General features: G+C 57.8%; 1 protein-coding gene across 4 annotated transcripts in view; it reads right to left on the bottom strand.

The window, feature by feature from the left end:
* Nucleotides 1–12,249: 12,249 nt before the first annotated feature.
* The window catches only part of TSHZ1 (teashirt zinc finger homeobox 1), a 69,653-nt gene continuing 59,282 nt past the window's right edge, over nucleotides 12,250–22,620 (bottom strand). For all 4 annotated transcript variants that reach the window (XM_053664146.1, XM_053664145.1, XM_053664147.1 and 1 more), the window contains exon 2: nucleotides 12,250–16,775. In XM_053664146.1, the coding sequence (XP_053520121.1) occupies nucleotides 13,588–16,775 (3,188 nt within the window). In that variant the 3' untranslated portion in view covers nucleotides 12,250–13,587. The remainder of the gene's footprint in view (nucleotides 16,776–22,620) is intronic.

The following is a 22,620-nucleotide window of genomic DNA, read 5'->3' as shown; positions in this document are numbered from 1 at the left end:
GGCACCGTGTCTGTCGTCCCCAAACACGGGAGACGCTGGCAAGGTCAGGGGGACAGAAGAGCGGGAGTGTGGTGTTTGGGGGGCCAAGGGAAGAAAACGCACGAAGACCGAGGGGAAGATCGGCTGGGCCCAGTCCTCCGGGACGTGGACATGGAAGCCCTTCCCCGAAAAAAGGTTAACGTCTGGAAAACAAACGGTGCACAGGAAAGAAATATAACCCTGGTATGCTCCGTGGCTCCGCTCTGAATCATAGCTTCTTGGCCACAGTGATGTGAAAATGGACCGTGGAGCTGACCAGAAGTGCAGCAGTGCGCTGGGGGAAGGGAGGTGGCCAGGGACGCAGGGCTGGACAGAGGACCGGGAGGGAGGCCTGGGGGACACAGCAGGAAGTCATTGTACACCGTCCATGACTTCGAGTCGCTGGCATTGGGGTGAGGAGCCTGGGGGAGCGAGTTCGAGACAGCTTCTTTCCCCATCATAAGCCTTATGGGACTTTTTGCCTTAAAAATCATGTCTATGCATAACATCAATAAAAACGGAAGGAAAAAAGCATTAAGGAGAGAGCTACGCATGGGCGTGGGCTTGAGAAAACAGCTGCTCCTCTTCGCCGCCCAGGTCCTGCAGCGGCCCGAGGTTTTCCCGGAATGCTCTGTGTCCTCGTCCTGACGCAGCAGCTCCTGCGGGCCTCACCTAAGAGTCACCTTTTCATCACGAAGCTCCAGAACTCCGTCCGTAACAGAAGTCAGGGTGAGGCGCTTCCTGTGCGTTCACACGTCCAGGCGACCTCAGGGTTTCCGGAGCAGGAAAACGCCAGCAGCGAATTCCATGAAATGACTGGGAAACTTCCACTCGCTCTCACCCGGGAGTCTTCCTGGCACTTGCCCGTAAATTTGCATGACACTTTTCTTTCAAAGCACTCAAAGCATTTTACAGATTCTGTTTCACGATTGTCACAACACCTTGAACAGGCTGCGTGAATGGGGAAGGGAGGGGCTCAGGGGAGCGCGGTGGTGGCGAGGGGCAGCAACTTTTCACACGGCAGTGAGTTTTCAGGGGCAGCATGAAATTCAACTCATTTACATCTTGGTTAACAGTCTGTGCCATCATTTTCGTACATCGAACACAAGCGAAAAGGGGTGAGTAGTTTTCTGAAGAACCTTGTGAAAATAAAGTATGACTAAGTAGAAAAAATACATACTTTCAAAGTAAAGTTGCCCAAACTGGTTCTGTGGATTATTTATCAAACAGATGTTAAAGGTCCAGGAAAAAAATAAGAATCGTTTGGCAATCCAAAAATTGGGGGAGAGCCAAAACAGTCTTGAAAACAACAGCAAAGTTGGGATGCTCACCCTTGCTAACTTCAAAACTTACTGCAGAGCTACAGTAATCAAAACAGTGTGGCCTCAGGCCTGACTGTAGGCCAAGAGACTGTAGCCCAGAAATGGACCCTCACGTGCACGCTCAGATGATTTTTTACAAGGATGCTGAGACCACATGACGGGAAAGGACAGTCTCTCCAATACCTGGTGCTGCAAAAACTGACTCAGAATAGACCTAGTCACAAGAGCTAAAACCATAACTCTCAGAAAACATGGAGGAAACACTTCATGACTTTGGGTTTGGCGATGGTTCTTGGATATGACACCAAAAGCACAGGCAACAAAAGAAAACAGTAAATAAATTGTGTTTCATCAAAATGAAAACCTACTGCACATCAAAGAATGGTACCGAGAGAGTAAAAGGACAGCCCACAGAAGGGGAGAAAATATTTGCAATTCCTGCATCAGGTAAAACTAATATCCAGAATCTATAGAGAACTCCTACAGCTCAACGACAAAAACAAACAACCCAGTTCAAAAATGGGCAGAGAACATGAACAGACATTCATTCCTCCTGGAAGGTGCACGAGCAACCAGCAAGCTCGTGTGAAGGTGTTCGATGTCACTGGTCCTCAGGGTAACCCCAAGCACACCCCCTCCCCACACACAGCGGTGACGTCTGCACCTGTTTTTCTACCTCAACCTCTCCCCACATGGACACTTTTGAAAATATCTTAACAAATATCAGTGTTTTAACAAAGGGAAGCTTATTATGCACAATTCTCCGCTGGCAGAAATAACAACATTCAGCGAACATGCAGTCTGGGGCCGTCTGCTGCTCGGCCTGTGGAGGACGGGGGGTGGCCACGGGTGGATGCTTTGGAGTGCTGTTCACAGTCTGCAGTTGGCTCACCTCAGCTGCATTTGTGACACTGGGTGAGGGTGGACGACGGCTCCAACATGGTGTTTGCATTTAAGCCATGGGTGCTCCTTTGCAGGGCACACTGTGGCCGCAAGCACTGCCACACACTTGTGCACAGCTTTGCGTTGTACCCGAAACTGTTGATCGTGAACTGACACCAAGTTTAACCATCTCGCGTTTATTTGGCTAAAATGTGGTTGCACTGCAGTTATAAGTACTCTGTGGACCATTGCATCATTAGCTCAGAAGACGCACCTGTAATTCCGTGAGCTATTTTCAAGCCACGCACTGGAAGACACCCATAGTATTTGTGCCCAAAGACAACTGGATTCGTCCTCTCTCAAAGCCTGTTTTTAAACCACGTGACTCACCCCTCACCGTCCAATCATCGGGGCCAACGAGACCCGCTCTCACGCGGCATATCGGCCTCCAACCCTGAGAAGCTGGGCGCCGTGGAGGGACTTCTGTCTGGGCTCTGGTTTCCAAGCCTGAACCGTGGCACCTGCAGGGCACAGCTGCTGCTTCCGGACCTGGCGGGCACCGCGCCTCACAGGAGGTGACGGTGTGTTCCGAGGCAGCCATGGCCACAGGTTTCCAAAGTGAGGACAGTGCCGAGCGCAGGCCCGGGGACCCGAGGCTTGACTTTTGCTAACAGTCATGGCTCTCCCTTACTGAGCCCTAACCAGGGGCCAGGCTGGATGCTAACGAGGATGTCACTGGTCTTGCTTCATCTTTGCATCAGTCTTTTGAGGAAGGGGTGCTTGGGTGGCCTCAGCCACCCGGTGGGAAAACAGGCCACACGGAGACTCGTTTGGAGAAGAGGGTTAGACACGCGGTGGACCGCACTCCAAGGTGCCGGTTTTCCAGTCCTCCGAAACCACCTCCAGGTATGTCACCGTGCCCAGCACCCCACGGGGCCCCGGAGGGTGGAGCCCTGGCCCCTGACCGGGCACCCGGGGCCACGGGAGCCACTGGGCATGAGGCCAGTGCAGCTACGGGAGAGAATGAGGCGCTGCATCAGGACAGAAGGTGAGACGCCGAGGTAACCGGTGACTCAGATACCTGAACGCAGGTAAACAGGTGACGAAGGTGGGTGGAAATAGACGATCATTCTGAAAATAGAAATCCAACCCGAATAACCGAAGAATGCGTGCTCCCGGCACATAAACTGAGCAGCACCAAAGGACCAACACGAAAATCGTCAGGGCAGTCCCAGTGTGTGACCTTATGTCCCCTCCATCCCCCAGACAGTGGGGCACTGAGGCCCCTCTGATTCCACTGGGCAGAATAAAGCCGGAAGCCTCCCACCCAGGGCTCGTCCCACCTCCTGCTGCTACACCTGCTGAACTCAAGGGGAAGCTGCGGGCTTTCTCTCCACACCCTTCTCCGCACCCTGGAGAGGAGTTTGGACCTGGGTCCGGGCCACCCACAACATCTGGGTGCCGTGGGACTTCAGGTGGATGGAGGGAGGAGACCCCGCCCCCCGATCCCTTGGGGGACGCCTATTCTTTGAAGCCTTTGGACCTCGAGCCCCCAGGAAACCAAGCGGGAATCCAGTGGGGCTTTAGAGGAAGGGTAGGGAGTTCCTCCTGACCTGGCACACTTGATCTAGTTCACCCGGGGGCCCGGTGAGGCCCTGGTCGAAACCCCTGTGATGAATGTGCCTCGTGGCCGAGCAGCCTGTCTGCACACGTCCCTTGGGAGTCCGTGCTGTGCGCAGCTGAGGACACAGAGATGCTGGATTCCAGCCACAGCCCGTGTGGGCCCACCCGGAGTAACCACCCAAACCTTCCACGACTCCCTTCCGCTCGCCCGGAGCCGCCTCCTCTCCCGCGCGGACTGCACATTCTGGATGTTGTAGCAAATCCGATTTTAACTGAGCTTCGATGGTAATGAAGGAGGTTGCCCTGGGAGCTGTGCACCCTAGAATCACTGAACCCCGGGAGGCAGCCAACGTCTTACCTTCCAGTTTAAATCTGTGATTAATCTCACTCACCGACCAGTTCGTATGCCTGGTTGCCACCTTAAAACAGGTGCTTGAAAAGGTCATTTCTGCTGTGAGTGGTGCGGCTCAGCCGGTTGAGCATCATTCGGCAACGTGAAATGTCGCTGGTTCGATTCCCAGTCAGGGCACATGCTTGGGTCGTGGGTTCAGTCCCCAGTCGGGCTGTGGGAGAGAGGCAACCAGTTGACGTTTGTCTTGCACATCGATGTTTCGCTCCCTTCCTCCCTCCCTTCCTCTATCTCTAAAAATTAATATAATTGTTTTCTTAAAAGTCGCTCGTGTCATCTCTGTGAACCTGAGGGAAGCCATCCGATGAGGTGTACACGTGCGTGACGGAGGAAGTGCGGTGACGGTACTGAGAGTGTCTGCAGCGGACCGAGGAGCACATTCCCTGTGTTTCCCTGACTTGGGTGGGAAAGGACCTGAGGTTCAGGACCTAATTCTCCAAACCCCACGCTCGCTCCACAAGGGCATGATATCAAAAAAGTCCTGACCAGCGATGGGCCAGTGTCCACTGGGAGACGCCCCCAGGGCCCGGAACAAACTCACTGTGTCCTTTTCCACATTTTTGTGCAAAACTTACGTGAGGATATCAGCGTCCTGCTGATCACAGTTACAGTGGGCACCAAGCAGGAACCAGTCTCCGGCCTTTCCGAATAAAGCAACAAACCAACGTCAGTGTAAAGCTAAGAACCGAGGTCCAAAACCTCCATGACACGAGGGTACATGCTGCAGACCTGTCCCCCCACGGCACACGTGCATGGGACCCAAATACAGGTTCTCCTTGAGACCACAACACATGCAAACATGCGGTGTGGCTGCCAACAAGCTGACCTGAGCACGGGGGTGGGCGTCTCTCACCACACCCTCCTGTCCAGTTAGGGTCATCTGGAAGCCCAGGAAGATGCAGATGCTGGGCAAAGCCAGACCCCTGTCTGCAGCGATTCAAAGCGTTCTGCTCTTCCAACACCCAAGGGGGCGTACAGACACACGGGGGCAGAGGCGAACCGCTGCCCAGAGGGATGACGGCAGAGCAGCGTCCAAAGGGGCGGGACGGGCTTTCTCTCTTCAGAGGTGTGGCCATCAAATACCGGCCTGGCGTTGCGTGTGGGTGGTAGGACATGACAGAGGGTGGAGAGGCACGGTGTGGAACGATCTGATAACATGCGAGTTGTCGTGGGGAAGTGTTGGCACTCGGACAACAACCTGGCTCCTGTGGCCGCAGCCTGAGCTTTCCCTGAGGACACCCTGCCACCGTCCTGCTGGGACGTCATGGGCGTCGAGCTGCCGGTGACGTGCTCCCTCCAGGCAGACAGGACGCAGCGAGGCCACCACAGAAGCCACGTGGCGGTGTGCTTTACACTGATTCTCCACTCTCACGTCCAGACAGGTGACTGTGTTTACGTGCACACACGTTTGTCTGCAGGGAAGGAGAGTGAGCCGGGGTCAGCATCCCCAGCGAATTGGGATTTTATCAACAAATCGTCTGGGTTAAATTGTGCGGAGACAAATGGCAAGGGATGCAGCTCCAAGTTCCATACCTACCGAGTCACTTCCCCTCATCTGAGGCTTCTCTCCTGGAAGCTTCTGGGGGCACTTTCTGGTTGTCGCCACTGTTGGGAAGCCGGAAGGGCCAGGAAGAGTGACGTTTCTCTCAGGAGGATGGACTGGGACGTGTGCTCGCGTGTTCTTGACGATCTCCCCATTGTGACTGGCGGATCTTCCCTCCTCAAGTCAGCTCTGCCCCTTCTCCCTCCACCCGTCCTCGCGGGCCCGACCTCCCCAGCCCACTCCGGTCCAGGTCGACTCAACTGGGACAGTCAGCGGCCCTTCCGTTCTCTCCGCTCCATGAAGGTGGGCTTGCAGGGCCCCCGACCTGCCCGTCCAGGAAAAGTTAGGGCACCGCCCCCCGTGGGGGGTTTCGGCAGGCTCACAGGAGAGGGCGAGGGGGTGTGCACGCGTGCGCACGGAGAGGGGTGGGAGGGAGAAGGACGCAGCGCCAGGAGGGAGCCGGGCATGAAGACCCGCGAAGACAGTGTTTCCAGGGCGGTTGGAGCCCGTCTCCCGAACAATGACGACAGCTCCTCACTTTGACAACAATGGAGGGCACGTAGGAGTCAGCTCATTAGAATATCTGCGGCTCTTTTCTGTTCTCTCTGCATTAAGCCCCCGTAATGTCAGTTGTCACTTATTAATGACAATTAACTGGTAATCAGCACCGCGACTCCTCGAGGTGGTCTGTGCCTGACAGGTGAAGAAAGAGAGAACATTGCGCGGTGCCACGCAGTGACACGGAGCCTTCAAAGGGAGCCGGCATTTCCATAAATTATTTCAGAAAGAAATTTCCTTTCAGGCGTTCCCTCCAAAGCCTGCGGATCTTTAACCCTAGGAAGGCCACACTCCAGCTCCCCTCCTGCGACGCCAAACCCCACCCACAGGGGTTAGACTGGCACCTCCGCCCTCCATCCGGACACGCACCTGCGGCCCACCGCGTTCCCGCGGCCCTTCAGCCTCCCCCTGCTCGGTTTCGGTCGTGTCCACCCGAGAGCGTAGCCTTGGTGAGGTCCCTCCGTGATGCGCGGGCTCGTTCGTACTTGTCCTGTTCACCAGCAGCGGCTGTGCTGGCCTCATTCTGACTTCTCCCTGGCTCTCTCTCCCTCTCTCTGCTTACGGTGGCTCAGTCTGCTCTTTGCTCCCTCCTGACACCCGTGGCACAATGACCGCAGCCGTCTGACCTGTGCAGGGCCTCCCCGCCCCACCCCCGTCGCCTTCCCCCTCCCTCTGATCTTCCTCCTGGGACCTGGCAAGACAGCCTTCCCCACTGCACACAGCTCCCTGCACCCATGTGCTGGCCCGTGGGCCACGCCCACCTGCCTTCTCCACGATGCTCCAAGTGCCAGAGTAACCCACAGGACCCCGGGAGCGAGGGGACTCTCGGGGGGTGAGTGAGTGAGAACTAAATGCTCCAACGCAGGGGAAAAAACTGCCTTTCGTCCTGGAGGACCTGTGGCTCACGAGAGGCCACATTTGCCACCGGGAGCGGCAGGACGGCACCTGTAGCCCATGTGCCCTCAGTGGGGAGGGCAGTGACAAGGGCGTCGCCCATTTCACGTTTCAGGACGGGGGACCGACCACCTCCATTCACGTCCACGCATACCAGCCGGACCCTTCCCGGCAAGGAAACCGCAGGGCGCCGGCCACCCCCGCGTCTCGGCCGCGGACTGGGTGTTCCCGATGCGGAACACTGCTCTGGGACCTGAGCCCCTGAGCGGAGTCCAAGGAAGTTAAAAATCTACATGTCTCAGGGGGAAAGGCGGCCTGTTTTCATTAAGACGAAAATTTGAGGAGCAGCGCGGTCAGCTGCAGAGCGGCACGGCGGCGCCCCCTGGGAAATCTGCTGTTTCCTCCCGAGCAGCTGGCGTGGTCGGAGCGCGCGGTGCTGCCGCTGTTCCGTGAGAAAACACCCGACGAGAACGCGGAGACGCACGGCCATGTCTTCTTCAGGGACACGGCCACCGTGAGAGGCACTTTCCAGGCCTTCCTCTCTAAGACAGGTCTGTGGGAACCTGTAGTTTGAACCCAGTCCTTTCCAGCAGATTCTGCTCCCGAGTTTCTCAGTGGTGAATGCCGGGATGCCCGCGGACCTACATGAGGAATGGTGAGGAGGGAGGGAGCCCCGGGCGAGAAGCCGCGAGGCCATGGGTCACGGCGTTCAGTTTCAATGCCCAGAAAACCCCCGGTCCCACCACACAGGTGGGCAGTGTGAGAGCCCTCCGTCCGGGGACTTGCTTGTCCAAGGTCACGGTCTGCACGTTTCATGACTCTAAAGAGGGAGGCCCCTCCGAAAGGGGAATGAGTTGTTTTGAAAGTAAACGTCAGATTTTATGAATTCCTTTTTTAAATGCTATACACGTGTGTCTTTAGGTTAAGAAATCCAAACAGAACTCAATATTCGCCTTCCATAATTTTAATGATGCTAAAGAGTCAGAGGTTGAAATTGGTTAATGTAATGATTAATGGATCCGGGATTAATCAATATAAACTGGGCACAGTGGCAGGGATATGTATTGGAAAGTTGGAAACAGGATTCGACATCTAACTGTAGACTGCACAGGCCATGAAGGACTAAAACCCACTGTTCTCAGTCATATGGCGATACGGCAGTTACCACACAGCCCACGGAGGCGGTCGTCCTGCCAAGAGACAAACACACTTTTTGTTTGTCCGGTCCCCGCGTGATGCACAAAAATTCACTGGGAGGAGGAGAACGTTTCGGTCCCTGGCAGCCAGGGTCACGGGAGAGGCTGATGGACGACCCAGCGGCGCCGAGCGGGACGCTCGCACTGGTTGCGTGCGCTGGAAACTGTCGTCCGGTGCAACTGTCCTCGGCCCCTCTCACCGAAGCGCTCTGGCGAACGCACTCCCGGAGGAGAACGCGCCCGACACGCCAGGGCCGCGCAGCCTCCTCTGCGGTGCGTGTGAGTGGCGTGCCTCTCCAACCCGAAAACTGCTTTTCTGGCTCCCACTTAAATGGGACACTGTGAAGCCACTCAGACGGAGAAACATGGGTACCACATGACGTCACTCACCTGGCAAATCCCAAAGGCAGAAGAAACGAACTCACAGGTACAACGGGTTGGTGGCGGCCACAGGTGGGGGTGGGGCTGGGCGAAGGGGCTCAAAAGGCTCAAACTTCCAGTGATAAAGTTGGTCAGTCTGGGGGTGTGGCATCCGGCATGGTGACCACAGGTCACGAGACTCTGCTGTACACGTGGAAGTAGCTGAGAGCAGGTCACACGGACAAAACGTGTAAACACACGTGGTGAAGTGTGTTCACCACGTGATGTGCCAGTCACTTGGCAACAGACACATGTATGGAATCATCACGTTGCGACCCTGAAACTAGCCCCGACTCTCGCTCGGGGACAAACTCAAGGTGTGCGTGTCTCAGACCACGCATCACGGGTGCGGAGCTGCTGCCTGCACGGTGCTCCCCTGGGGATGGGGACGACCCTGTGCCCTCAGCAGACGATCTTCACAGCAGTCAGACCAACCTGTAAATGCTGTCGCGTTTCGGAGCACGTGGCAAAGTAGCTAGAGGCTCCTTCTGAGGAGCTGCAGGTGAGACCCTCCTGCCGAGTCTCTGCACGGCCCTCCGGGCCCGGGGACGGGCCTTCCCCGTTCCTGCAGCTGCACCGGAGACCCGGCCGCAGACACTGGGACCCACGGGGCATCTCAGCAAGATTAGAAACGTTCGATATTTAAAGAAATGGGAAAGCACGCATTATTTACCACTTAGTGAAGAAAGCAAAGTCCAAGCGTGTGCTCAGCGTGACCTCTGTTTTGTAGAAACATGACGGGCGGAGGGTGGGGGGCTGTCACCACCAAAATACCAGCGGGTTTTTCCATCCACGAGAAAAAGTTATTTTCAGCTCCTTCTTTGCGTCGTTGGCTCCACATCTCGTTTGGTGACGAGGTGTTACTTCCGTCACAGGCGCAGAAGTTGCGTGGAAAGCCCAGGTGCTGTTGTTCTCCCAATGTTCCTCCTTGGTGTCTCCTAAGTCGATGAGTCAAAACCTGGTCTTCGTCTTCAGAGAAATAATAAAATTAGCAACAAGAAATTTGAACTTGAAAAAAGAGCAGAAGCCTTTATTTGCATGGACAAGTTTCTGAGAATTTGAAAGAAGTTTAGACATATTTTAGACTACTGTAAGAAACTTTTTAAAGATTACCAAATAGAGAAATGTAGGGACATAAATGTTAAGTTTCTAACCACTTTTTTCCCACGATGCCTGGAAGACTGTGGGTCCCAGGTGAACCCTTGCCCAGCATCATTTCATGGGCTTCATGTCTCTTTAAATATGACTGAAAACAACAAACCTCTTCACCCAACACACACTCTGAGGAACACCTCCAACCTTAAATCCCACAAAGAAAAAAATATTTAATTAGTCATGAAAGCCAAGGCTCCAGCAGCGTCACCCCAACCACCCAGAACACCGAGCAGCCGAGCCACCGCCTGGCGCCCGCAGCCCTGCAGGTGGGCGGGTGGCCAGCTCTGCCATCGCTCAGGGCCTTTGGCGGTCGAGCTCCAGAGGCAGCAGACCTGGTCCCTAGGGCCAAAGGACTCGGGGAAATGGACAGCCCCCAGGAGACTGGGTGAAGGAGAGGGGGGCTTGTTGGTACACAGCACACGAAGGTCACAAACCCGTGCACGGTCAGCCCTCACCGCAGAGGCGCCTGGCTGCCTCCGAGCTTTCATGACGCTTGGCAGGCCTGTCTGCAGTCAGTGAAGTCACTACAAATTCAAAGCAAGCATGACCTCGACTTACTTTTCAGATCTACAGGAGATAGAGCTGCTCTGTGCTGTGGTCGGAGGGGGGTGGCCGCTGAAAAAGGGACTTCTGCTCAGGGTGGTGCTGGGGTCCCCATCTGTCAACGTCACCTGAAACACTTAGCTCATGTCCCCACCCATGGAAAACACCCAGGCCACAGGCCCTTCCCTGCCACCCCTCCCCTGGGCCTGCAAAGGGGGAGCTGGGAGGCACCAGCGGGGTCAAGGCCAGAGCTTTGAGCTCATGCCTGCACTGTGTCCACCCCAAGGCCCAGGGCCCAGCCACGGGGCCTCGGCTGTCTCTATGCTGCGCTGGGCTCTGGAGGGCGGTGTGGAGTAGGTGGCCCGTGACCAAGACGAGGACCTGTCTCCATCATCAGTGTGTGTGGCAGTCACTGTGGGCAGGGGGCCAGGATCCAGTGCAATAGCCATGAGGTCCATGAGCTAGAGAGGAAACCCACGCTCTGGGTGCAAGCCCCAGGGCCAGAGGGTGGCCAGCCATTCCCGAATCGCTCAGCAGCCGCGGAACCCGAGGCCCCTCCTGAGCTGGCGCCTGCCTTCACGCCGCATGGCTGCCAGCTCCAACTCTGTCGGTGAAACTGTGTGACTTCATGGTTGTGGGCCTGTGGGACAGTGAACCTGTCTTCTGGGGCTCAGTCCACATCCCCCCTGGACCTAGCTGTTATTCTTCCCATCACGCCTGGAGCCTGAAGTGCATTATCACCCAGGAGCCAAAGCAAAATGTCTACAGAGCTGTGCTCCCAGGGGGCTGTGCTCCCGGAGGGCAGAGCTGGTTTGCCAAGGAACAGCCGGGAGGCTGCAGCCCGGCCCCCAGCGTCCAGAGCACCGCCCAGAAATGGCATCAACACAGCCCCCCGGCTGCTGGCAGGCCGTGGCACCATTGGGGTGGATAGCCAGGCCACTGCATAACGGGGAACTGTGGGCACAGCTCGGCTGCACGGTGGCTTCTGAACACAGCACCCGAAGTGCTACCCTTTCTCAGGATGCGATTTAAGGAAATTTAAGTAAAAGATACAAAAAGAAATTCTCTTGCCACATCCTTGATGTTTCTGGGTAAGAACAGGCTGGCGGCCTAGACACCCATGTTTCCCTCTGTACAGACAGAGGCCCTGGACTCGGGGATCGGGGTCTGGGTGCTCACACCCCCAGGGTCCTGCAGGGCCCCTCGGGGGGGGAGGGGTGTCCTTGGAGCCCAGGGAGGCCTGCGGGGTGGGACGGTCCCAAACGCCGAATCACAGCATGTTCTTCAGAGCACAGACGTCAGGCTTTCCCCTTCGGAGCAAGGCAGAGCTATTTGGAGGCCTCCCCTCGACCTCGTCGCCGAGTCTCCAGAGTGTCACCATTAACACCTGCTCACTGCCCACGGGAACTCTCGGAAGGAAACCCCTCCGCCTCTCTGTACCGAACACCCACCAATCCAAGGCTCAACCACCAACCCAAGGCTCAACTCAGTGATACCCAGTGGAGTCCAGAATGGGAAGAGTGGGAACTATCGTTTTTAATGACGCAGTACTTGTCACCTGCGTGACACTGATCGTGGAGCGAGGGCTCTGTGCAGCATCTCCACCTGGGGGGGTTGCCGGCAGGACCTCCCCCTGCCGCTGCCCAGCGCCTCAAAGGCAGAGGAAGGATGACAGGACACGGCACGTGAACCGAGAACGGCGTGAAGATTTATTTTACAATGGAGGAAACAGTGGATTGAATCGTGTGAACCCAAACGTACTGTACAATATTAATGACGGAACATCAAACGTATAATTAATAGTGCCTTGCTCTGTCTTCATTTATTCATTTTTTTTGTCTGATATACATGCATCTGGAAAGATGCAAATGCGAGTAAAATTTCTCTATTTAAATCAAGCTGCGGGAACTAAATTTTATTCAAAAAGTGTGGTTTTACATTATATACACCGAAATTTAATATAAAATGACAATATAAAAAGTTAAAAGAGAAAGCATACAGCCAGAAGGTACAAAGAAAGTTGAATAGATTAAAATGGTACGATATGTAACATACAGGAGTTTGCAAGCTGATGCTGGCAATTTACAAGGGAAGTGACTCCAACATTCGCCCCATCTTTTTCACTTACCAATGCGGCACGCTATAGAAAGGTCAGCTGGTACCAAAGCTTACATTTGTAAATAACTATAAACCGCAGTATTTTACAGGAAAAAAAAGGAATAGCATCTTTACACATTTTTTTTTAAATAATAGCTTGCATACTTTTTTTTTTGCCAAAGTGGCATTTTTTTTCAGCATCCAGAGCGTTTGGGCGTAGTGGCCACGGGGGTGTTTGTTGCTGTCAGTTTTTTCGTTTGTTTTCTTTTTCTGTGTTGACCGAGTGAAGTGCTGGCTTCCTAACCCTGCCGGTCCTAGAAAACCTTCCGTCTTCGATAGCTGCATGCATCTTCCCTTCGCACACCAGCTCTGCATATAAAAGCTCATGTTTTAATTATTAAATAAGTTTTGTGTCTGACACAGCTTTTGATCTGAATGAAATGCCTTTAAGCCTTTTTCTTTTCGGGTTTTTTTTTTTTTTGTTTTTTTTTTGAGTGAAAGGCACAGAGATGCAATTACAGTCCTCAACGGTTAAATCTGACACCGCCAGGCTCCGCGGCCTTCATGGCCGCAGCAACTTGGTTAACGTCCGCATGTCTTCTCGTCATTGTCATTTGTGTGTCTCTTTCCTGCTAAGTCGGTGCCTCTGAAGAGTGTGCCCCACCATTACTTACAAAAGATAGCTGAGCATCGAGAACAGATGTTGAAAATAAAGGTCAGACTTCGACTCACGGAAAAAGAAAAATAACATGCACAATCAGACAAAGAGCATATAAATATAGCTACAAAATATGTGTAAGAAAACCCAAGGCCCGGGCAGGCTGTGCGGCAGCCCCGGGGAGGCTGATTTCGGAGGCTCAGGCCAGGCCTAGTGCAGTGTGAGGACGACGTGTAGTGCAAGGTGCCAGTCCCGCGGGCGCCGGGACGCTACTGCTTCTCCAGCTCCGTCACGTAGATCAGGTGGTCCTCCGGGGACTTGCCGTGGGTCTTGCTCAGGTGCAGTTTGACCGCGTGCTTGCTCGCGAAAGTCCGGTTACACAGCTTGCACTGGAATGTGGAACCCAGGTCGTCCTCGGCAGCCCCCACGGGGCCCAAGGCCTTGGCGGCCAGGACTTTGGGGACGCCCTGCTGGTCCTGAGTCTGGCCAAGCGGCAGCTTGGAGAGGTCCTTCAAGCTGAAGCCCAGGTGCGTCTCCAGGTGGCTGATGTACGTGGGCGCAGTTCTGAACTGAGAGGCACAGTCGTTGCAGAAGAACACAGGGTGCCCCGTGTCCAGGCTCTTCAGGAACTTGGTCCCGCCTGTCCTCCTCAGCTGGTACTTGACGTTAGCCAGCCAGTGGCTGATGGTGGTCATGGAGAGGCCCGTGAACTTGGAGATGTGCACCCGCTCCTGCGGGCCCAGGTCCGACAGGATGTACTTCCCGTCGGGGGTCTCCCGCAGGCTGGAGGCGAACTGAGCCTGCAGGATGAGCAGGTGCTGGGGGTTCCAGTTGGACTGCCGGCCCTTCCTCTTGTGGACGGGGGACAGCTCGTCCAGGGCCTCCTCAAAGCTGCTGGCGTCGGCGTCCGACTTCTCGGACACCGTGGAGGGCGTGGAGGACTTGGGGGTGAGGCGGCCCGTGAGGTTCTTCACCATGTCGGAGATGTCCATGAGCGCGCTCTCCCGCAGGGGCGAGGAGACCACGTCAGCGGCGCCGGGAGCCAGGGGCTTGCTCTTGGCCTTGGTCAAGTCGATGGGCTGGTCGCTGTTCTCGTAGTAGTATCGGTCGATGGCGTCGGCCTGCTTGACGGGGGTGGCGGGGTAGACAGGCTTGTCCAGCATGCTGTTGCTGATTTTGTACAGCATGGCCAGAGGGTCCAGCGAGGGGCTTACGGGCTTGGACACCTTGCCCAGGTGCGTGTTCATGATGGACTGGAGCGCGCTCAGTGGGCTGATGAACGAGGGCTCTGGCGAGTGGTCTGTGATGATGCCCAGGTTGTTACAGCCATTGGTGACTTTGGCTTTGAGAGGCTCGGTGCCGTTGGGGGTGTGGGTGTCCACCGCGCCCTCCTTTTTGGCCTTGCCCGCCTCCACCTCGGGGCCCTTCTTCAGCTGGGGCTTGCCGCTGACGTCCTCTGTCCGAGGGAAGTCCTTATTCTCTTTGGCCACAGGGGACATGGCCTTAGCCGGCGAGCCCTTGTCCTTCTCCGCGGGCTTCTCCTCCTTCTTCATGCTGACCTTGCCCGTGACCTTCTCCACCAGCTCTTCCATGGCTGACACGTTGCTCTTGTGGGGCGGTGGCGTGAGGCTCCCCGGGGAGGGCAGCAGTGCGGTGTGCTCCGCGGACAGCGGCTTCACGGGGCTGGCGTAGGACGGCTGCATCTGCACGCTCTGCACGGCGGGCAGCGGCTTCACGGCGCCCGGCAGCTGGTAGGCCGCGTGGATGCTGGGGTAGCCGCCCCAGGAGGGTGCACCGTTCTGGGCTTTGCTGATGGCAGTGGAGACAGTGTTCTCCAGCGACTTGAGGATGTCCACCCCGCCCTTGGGGCTGTCGTCCAGGTCCTCCTCTCGGAGGTACTGATAGAGCGCGGTGGGCTCGAACTTCTCGGGCGCATCCTCGCTCTCCTCCTTGATCTTCCTCTCCGTGTCGCCAGCCACTGGCACCTTCTCCTTGTCTGGCTCCTTCTTCTCCTCCGAGGTCGTGGACCCCGCCGGCGAGTCGGGCTGCTTTTTGACATGGGAGGCGGGCAGGCGGGTGTGGGTGGTGGGGGGCAGAGGGATGGACTGGATCTTCTCTTCCACCACGGGGTCCAGCACCAGCTGCTTCCCTTTCTTGGAGGCGGAGGTGGTCACCTTCAGGAAGTGGCCAGTGACCATCATGTGGGCGGTGAGCTGCTGCAGGGTGTCGTGGGAGCTGCCGCACTCCATGCACTTCAGGATCTGCGCTTTGCGGGCCTCGAACTGCCAGGTGTAGCTGGCGCCGTTCTGGTAGCCGTAGCGGTTGTTGGGGGTCACATAGGGGTTGGCGGCCTTCTGGTCCTTGGCCGCCTCGCTCAGGGCGGCCTCTGCGGCGGCCCCGGCTGGCTCGGGGGAGCACGGGGACGCCAGGTCTTGAAGGGCCCGCTTTTTCGTGGACGGGACCAGTTTGGTGATGGCGGGCACGGGCTCCTTCAGAGGCACTTTCTGGTAATGCTTGGTCTTGATCATGTGGACACTCAGGTCCTGCAGGGACTCGAAGGAGTGGCCGCAGTACATGCACTTGAGCACCTTCTGCGCGTCCTCCTTCCCTTCCATCTCCATCAGGGAGCGCTTCCGGGGCTTGGACCAGCGCCTGGTCTTCTCGGAGTCCTTGTCCCTGTTGTCGTCGCGGTAGTGGCCCGTCTCGTTCATGTGCACCGTCAGCTCCACCAGCGTGTCGTAGGCGGCGCTGCAGTCCCGGCAGCGGAACTTGCTGGCGCCCGTGAACACCGAGCCGTAGAGCTTGTTGTTCTGCCGGTAGAGCTGCACCGTGCTGAACAGGCTGGGCTCGGGCAGCAGCCCGAACGTGGATGTCTGCTGCAGCGTCTTGGCCAGTGCCGCCTGGTGCCAGTCATAGCCCGAGCCGCCGCCGCTGCCTCCCCCACTGCTGGTGCTGGTGCTGGTGCTGGTGCTGGGGGTGCTGGCGGTGGTGCCGGCCGTCCCCACAGCCGTGGCGGGTGGTGTGGGGGCGGGGGTGGAGCTCTCCTTGGGGCCCGCATCGTTGCTGCTGCTGGTAGAACTGGACTTCTTCAAATCCAGCGCTAAGCTGGACCAGCAGGACTCCGAAAACAAGTTCGCATAGACGGCCTTGATCTGTGCCAAGCTGTCCTGGGGGTAGGAGACGCTGTCAGGGCCCTGCGGGTCCTCCTTGTCTTCTCGGGAGGAGGGGCCTTTGAAATGGGCCAGCTGGTCGCTGTTCTCGCTGAAAGGAGACCCGTAGCCAGCGTCCTGGTTGGTGGCCGTGCTGACGGGGGAGTCCTGATAGCTCTGGGCCTCTTTGATCTCGGCGTCTTCGCCGCCCACGTAGTCGCTGTCCTGGACGTCCAGGGACAGCCCATCCTCCTCCACGCGCTCTTCATCTATTTCCGCCGCCTTCAACTCTTCCTCAGGAACATAAGCTAGGGCAGAAAAATGGGACACAGTGAGGAGTAAATCACGTTCAAGGACGCGGCCTCTCCGGCACTCACACGCTCTTTAACAAGATGTTTCTCTCCCGGGCTCCCGGGCTGCAAGGCTACCCGCTGCATGGGGCCACCCACTCCGCCCCTTGGCGGCAGGAATTCGGTTTCCACCAGGACAAACCCCTCTGCTGAGAGGACACACTGCAAGGGAGCGGCCTCGCTGAGGATGTCCGCTGGGGACGTGGGGACACCTGTCATCCCCTCCGCAGTCCTCTCCTTTCACCAGCGGTGTGAGTCCCTCAGGCATTCCCATCAGGTGGGAACTGGCTCTCCATGTTTAGGGTGAGATATTCTACAAACAGAATTATATGGTGCCCGTACATACAAAGACCCCATGATGAGAAGCAGTAAACACGCTCTGGGCTTCACAAAAAGAGAAGAGGCAGCAGGTACTCCAGCCCCCCACCTGGAGGGTGCAAAAGGCACCCAGAGGGGCACCATGCAGGTGTCAGAGAGCCCGGTGCACAAACCAGCCTTATTCACAAGAGCCAAAGGGGGGAGTGGCCCAGGGGTCTGTTGGCAGGGGAACGGACCGGCCGAGCACGGTGGGTTACCCGCCACACACAAGAAGGAACTCCTGCTACGACACGGGTGAACCTGCAGGACACTGCGCTCCGTGCAACGAGCAGGAGGACAGACGCTGTGACTGCACTTCCGCGAGGGCCTCGGGGTTGAGCCACAGAGACAGAAGCCGAGGGTGGCTGGGTGCTGGGTCAGGGTGGGGGCTGGGGTTTAAAGGCGACAGAGCGCCAGTCTGGGGAGATGGCCGGTGTGGCGGCGACACAACAGTGCCGATGTCCTCAACGCCACTGAGCTGAGCCCTTAAACACGGCTCAAGTGGTGACTTCTCCACTATGAACATTTTGCCAACCTGAAGTGTTGTTGAACTTGAACAAGGCCGATTGCGTGTGCCGAGCCCGGTGCAGGCTGCCTTCACAGTGCAAAGCAGCTTCCTGGGTGCATCGGCACCTCCCGGGGGACAGCGACGGCTGTCACACGAGAGGGTCAGAGGGCGCATCCACCACGAGATAAAAACCTGGCTTTTTATTGCAGGGCCTTGTGGGTCCTGTACCGCGTGGCCCGGCTAATTCCCAAGGGGAGACGGTTGCACCCCCACACTTACTTGACTGACCAATGCATTTTACTTACTTTTTATTATTTTTGTCAGTTTTTGAGGGAATACCTCGCTGAACTGGCGTTCCAGCAAGGACCTGGGAAGGCTGGGGTTAAGATGTGTTCCAGAAAGGCCCCGTGAAAAGGCACGGGTGTGACGGAGGACGGGTGTCTCATTAACTGTGATCACTCGTTATCACGTTATCAGAGCCGGGCCCTGCGGGAGTGCGGTGAAGCCCAGCGCGTTTCAGGGCGGCTGACAGGCCAGGGCCCGTCTCGTCAGCCCAGGGCCGGCGTGGGGACAGGGGCGGCGGGAGCGCATCTGCACCCACAGGCTGGGGCTTGACGCTCCGGCACAGCGGGCACCCTGAGTGTGAGCACACGGCATCGCTGTGAGCACATGTGTGTGAGACGCCCACACACGCAGGGCCAGTGACGCCGTGTGAGATCAGGTGCAACCCACACACACAGTGACTGACAACCGAGGCAGCCACTTAGCTGGGCCCTCCCGGAATCCCGTTCACCCACCTCATTTGCGGGGGACACATTCCAAGACCCCTGACTGATGCCTGAAGGTACAAATGTAGCCCTAGATATGCTGCATGTCCCCTCTGTGCATGCACGTCTATTACAGGTTTAGTTTATAAGTAGCCCTGGGAGAGATGAGCAATGGTAACTAACTACAAAATAGGGCAATTGTAACAGTAGGAGAGCGGCGACCTGAGCACTGGCGCTGCAGTGTGGAGGGAGACAGCCGATCAGACCACCAGGGCGGCAGCTGCGTGGCTGGTGGGCGACAGAGGGACAGTTCACCTCCCGTCAGGACGGAGCTGGCGAACCTGGGATTCTAGCGCAGCCTTCAGAAAGGCCACAATTTAAACAAGTGGATGCTTTACTTCTGGAATTTTCCATCTCGCAGTCTCCGATTGCAGCGGGCCGCTGGTAACTTAAACCTTGGACCATGAAGCCACAGCTAAGGAGGCTACCGTAGCCTTGCACCCATTCCCACAGCTCGGGGACAGCATGAGCCATCTGAGCACGTGTGTTCATGCCTGATCCACAGTCGAGGGCAGAGCAGATCCCACTAACGTGCCTGGGGACCACCGTTCTGCTAACACCGCGCTGCTACTGTGAGGCACAGTCACCAGTGTGAGACCAGAGGTGGGACGTCTGTCGGTCAGGCCTCGGCGTCTGGACAGCGCTCTATCCCACGGCCCTCGTGCAATACGCAGAGCTCATCAAACTGAAAGACGGAGGCCAGATTCAGTCACGTTTTCACTTTGCCCACAGTTACAGGGTCTCCTTGTCCTGGTTCCGAGGGCTCACAGTGAACGCTCAGCCCTGGGTCCCCTCAGAAGCCCCAGGTCACACTCCTCGCCTCCAGCTGGCTCGGCTACAGCCCCACCTCTGTGCAGGGTGACTTTACGGCTCGAGGGCGACCTGGGTAGGCAGAGCTCGGCGAAGACGGGGCCCAGGTCCCAGGCGCCCGTCTCCGGGCTGTCCGGGCAGCTCTGGCTGCACGTCCGGGCCGGACCCCTGGAGCTGCCTGATGACAGGGAAGAGGACTCGTGCCCCAGCTCCTCGTCACACAAATGGCTTTATCTGGACGGGCTTGGCTCAGGGGCCGGGGCTCCCCAGGCCGCCCGGCAGGAGGTGCCAGCAGTGAGCACTGGGCACAGCAAGACTTGCATCTCGGCCATGGGAGCAGAAACGTGGGCCCGCTGCTGCCCCCTGGGGTGCGCTCAGCACCGCTGGCCTCGCCCCCGGGGACGCCTCAGGGCTGAAACAGAGCCTGCGCGGCTCCTGTCCCGCCCACGCCGCCTCGGAGAGCAGTGTCAGCTGCCCATGCTGCTGCCGAGCCCATGCCCACGACACGGTCCAGTCCACACCCAGGTGTCGCCAGGTGGAGCTCGCATGCACCTGGCTGACAGTCGCACGGCCGAGGGCAGCAGTCACCGCTCGTGAGGGGCACCCCACCCCAGACTCCTCCACCAGACAGCCCACGGGAGGACGTGCCTGCCTCCCAGCCCTCCCAGCCCAGGGGAGAATCGCAGCAGGTGAGCAGGCAGCATAGAGGCCCGGGCGGGTGCGGGCACCTTCGGAGAGGAGGGGAGCCCAGCGAGGACGAAGGTGCAGCCTGGGGTCCCGCCGGCTTTCCCAGCTGGTCCCTGCAGGTGCCCCGTGCACAGTTCTGGGGCGGCATGTGCGGCCCCGTCAGCTGCAGGGCCCGTTCCTTTTCCCTTTCTGGCCGGTCTCACCCCCTGTGCGCACCTCTGTCCACGGTGCGGCCCCTGCAGACCCGCCAGCCAGGGGAGGCCCCGCAGGGCCCGGCGTGGCTCTCAGGGTGTGCCCGGCACACACGAGGAACCCCAGTGGCGGTGGCGACCTACATTCTTCACGATACCAGTCTCCCTCAGATGCTCCCAGTGAATCGGGCGCAAGCAAAATGATTGCCTCCTGCCCCCCAGCACCCCCCAAACAGCAGCACCTTCCTGCTCCCGAATTCGCCTCTCCTAACTCCACCTTGCTGACGCCGCCAAACGAGTCGCCCACGCGAAAGGAGGCGGTTGGCCTCAGCCCCCGCTGCCTCTCAAGGCCTTTCTGCAGCATGGCCCTTGCCGGCTGTAACTTGGACCCTAAGGGAACACCTTCCCCTCCTCGTCCCAGGACCGGCTGCCTCCAAGCAGCCAGAGGGTCTGCAGTCCCAGGGTCCGGCCTGTTAAATCCACCAGTGAAGTCCCCACATGGACCCCTTGGGTCTTGGGGGCGCCTGCCTCCCTCTGCCGCCCAGAGGCTCAGAGGTTGTCTCCTCAACCCTCGCAGAAGCAGCTGTTCCCCAAAGACTGGAGATGTGGCCGTCACCTTCTCAGGCAAGCTCTGGACTCCTCGTCCCACCCGGGCCATGAGCGCCCTGGCCACAGCCGGGGGGCCACAGCCGGGGGGGCCACAGCCGGGGGGGCCACAGCCGGGGCCCCAAGGAAGTAAATGCCTGTCTTGCAGATGGAAAAGCTGGGTCTTGGAGCAGCCGACTTCCCCGACTTAACACAGGATTGGAACCTGGGTCACCTGACCCCCATTCCCAGACCTTGCCACTCAGCCAGCATCGGGACCAAGTGACTGTCCTTTGTCACATCCACATCTCACGGCCAGTGAGACCTCCGGTCTTTGGATGAGCGGATGACCCGCAGTGATTCTGTATCAGCTGTTTAGAAACCGTGGGTGTCAACTGCAACTAAAAAATAAAAAATGACCTAAGAAAAATGCGAGGGAGCCCTGCCTGGCCGGGTGGCTCAGAGGGTTGGAGTGCCGCCGGAACAACAAAAGGCTGAGGGTCCGATCCCCGGTGGGGCACGTGTGGGAGGCAACTGAGCGATGTTTCTCTGTCTCTCTCAAATCAGTAACCATGTCCTCGGGCAAGGACTTCGGAAAGTTCGACGGGAAGAGACTAATGAACACCTTCAGAATAAAAAGCGGTGTTCAGAGCCCTCTGCGAGCCGGCCAAGCTGTTACAAGTGGGAGAGTGTGGATGCGGGGGGGGAGTGGAGACGTTTTAAGCGCTGGCACCCTCAGGCCCATCCCCTTTCCTTCTGGAAGTGGCGTCCGAGGGCACGAAACAGAGACACCCTCGCACTGGCACGCCCTCCGCTGCATGGCTGTCCCCATGAGGGGACACTGCAGTGACCTGCAGCCCGACCCCGTGCCGCGGTGTCCCCCCCATGTGGAAAAGCTGCGGTGACGAGGGCAGACGGGAAAGGCCGAAGACACGAGTCCTCCGAAAGGCTGACTGTGCGTTTTTCTGGCGAACGGGGGCGGGGCTGTGTGTGGCGGGAGGTGGCGGCAGGTGGGCGCCCGCATTTTCAGGCTCTTCTCTGGCGTCTTCGGGGCCACGGCACGGACCGTCCACTTCACACTGTTTCTGGAACGAAGCAGCACTGGCTGGGCCCGGAAGAGGGCGCCCGGCCGGCAGGGCCCGGATGGGGCAGGGAGTGTGGGATGGGCTTTTCTCATCATTACTTTTTCTTAAAATTGAAAAGTGAAGGAAAGCAAGAAGAAAGTGGGCACTGCTGGTATTAGGGTTCCTGTCGGAGGGACATCTTTGGGGACTTCAGTCGTGGTGAGTCTGCCCCCCACCAGCCCTCACCCCTCCTGCAGGGCCCCTGTGTTCCTGCCCCTCCAGGAAGCCGTCCAGTCTGGGGAAGGTGCTGGGGGCCCCAGACAAAAGCAGCTGCGGGACCCACGGGGCCACCAGCTCAGCAGCGCAGGGGTCTCCTGTGGCCCCACCGTGGCCTCTGGTCAGGGCCCTTGTGGGGCAGGGGAGGCAGAGGGAAGGCCAGGCTGGGACCCGAGGAGCCCGGCCCCGCTCCCCTCGAGCATGTGGAGTGGGGAGTAGGCGGTGAGCAAGGAAATGAGTATTTCGAGAGGACAAGTGTACCGCACAGGTCTTCCGTCCCTGCCTGGTTACTGCCTTACTGTGAAAACCGCACTTTGCTGTGGTTTTGCCACCCGGTGAAACGGTGCAATCGTACCAAGTGACACGCGTGCCTCCATCCAACTAGGTTTCGCACCGGCCGCTGTGATATCCACCAACAGAGGGCCTCACATCACATTTACTCCAAGGGCCCAACTCACAGAGGGCCCCCCACCCCCGCCACACCTAAGTGAGAAATGT

The sequence above is a fragment of the Artibeus jamaicensis genome, unplaced genomic scaffold (genome assembly GCF_021234435.1).
Source record: "Artibeus jamaicensis isolate MK-2021 breed Jamaican fruit bat unplaced genomic scaffold, CSHL_Jam_final contig_354, whole genome shotgun sequence".
Classification (NCBI taxonomy): Eukaryota; Metazoa; Chordata; class Mammalia; order Chiroptera; family Phyllostomidae; genus Artibeus; species Artibeus jamaicensis.
Note: the sequence above shows the minus strand (reverse complement) of the source record. Positions and strands in the feature narration are given on the sequence as shown.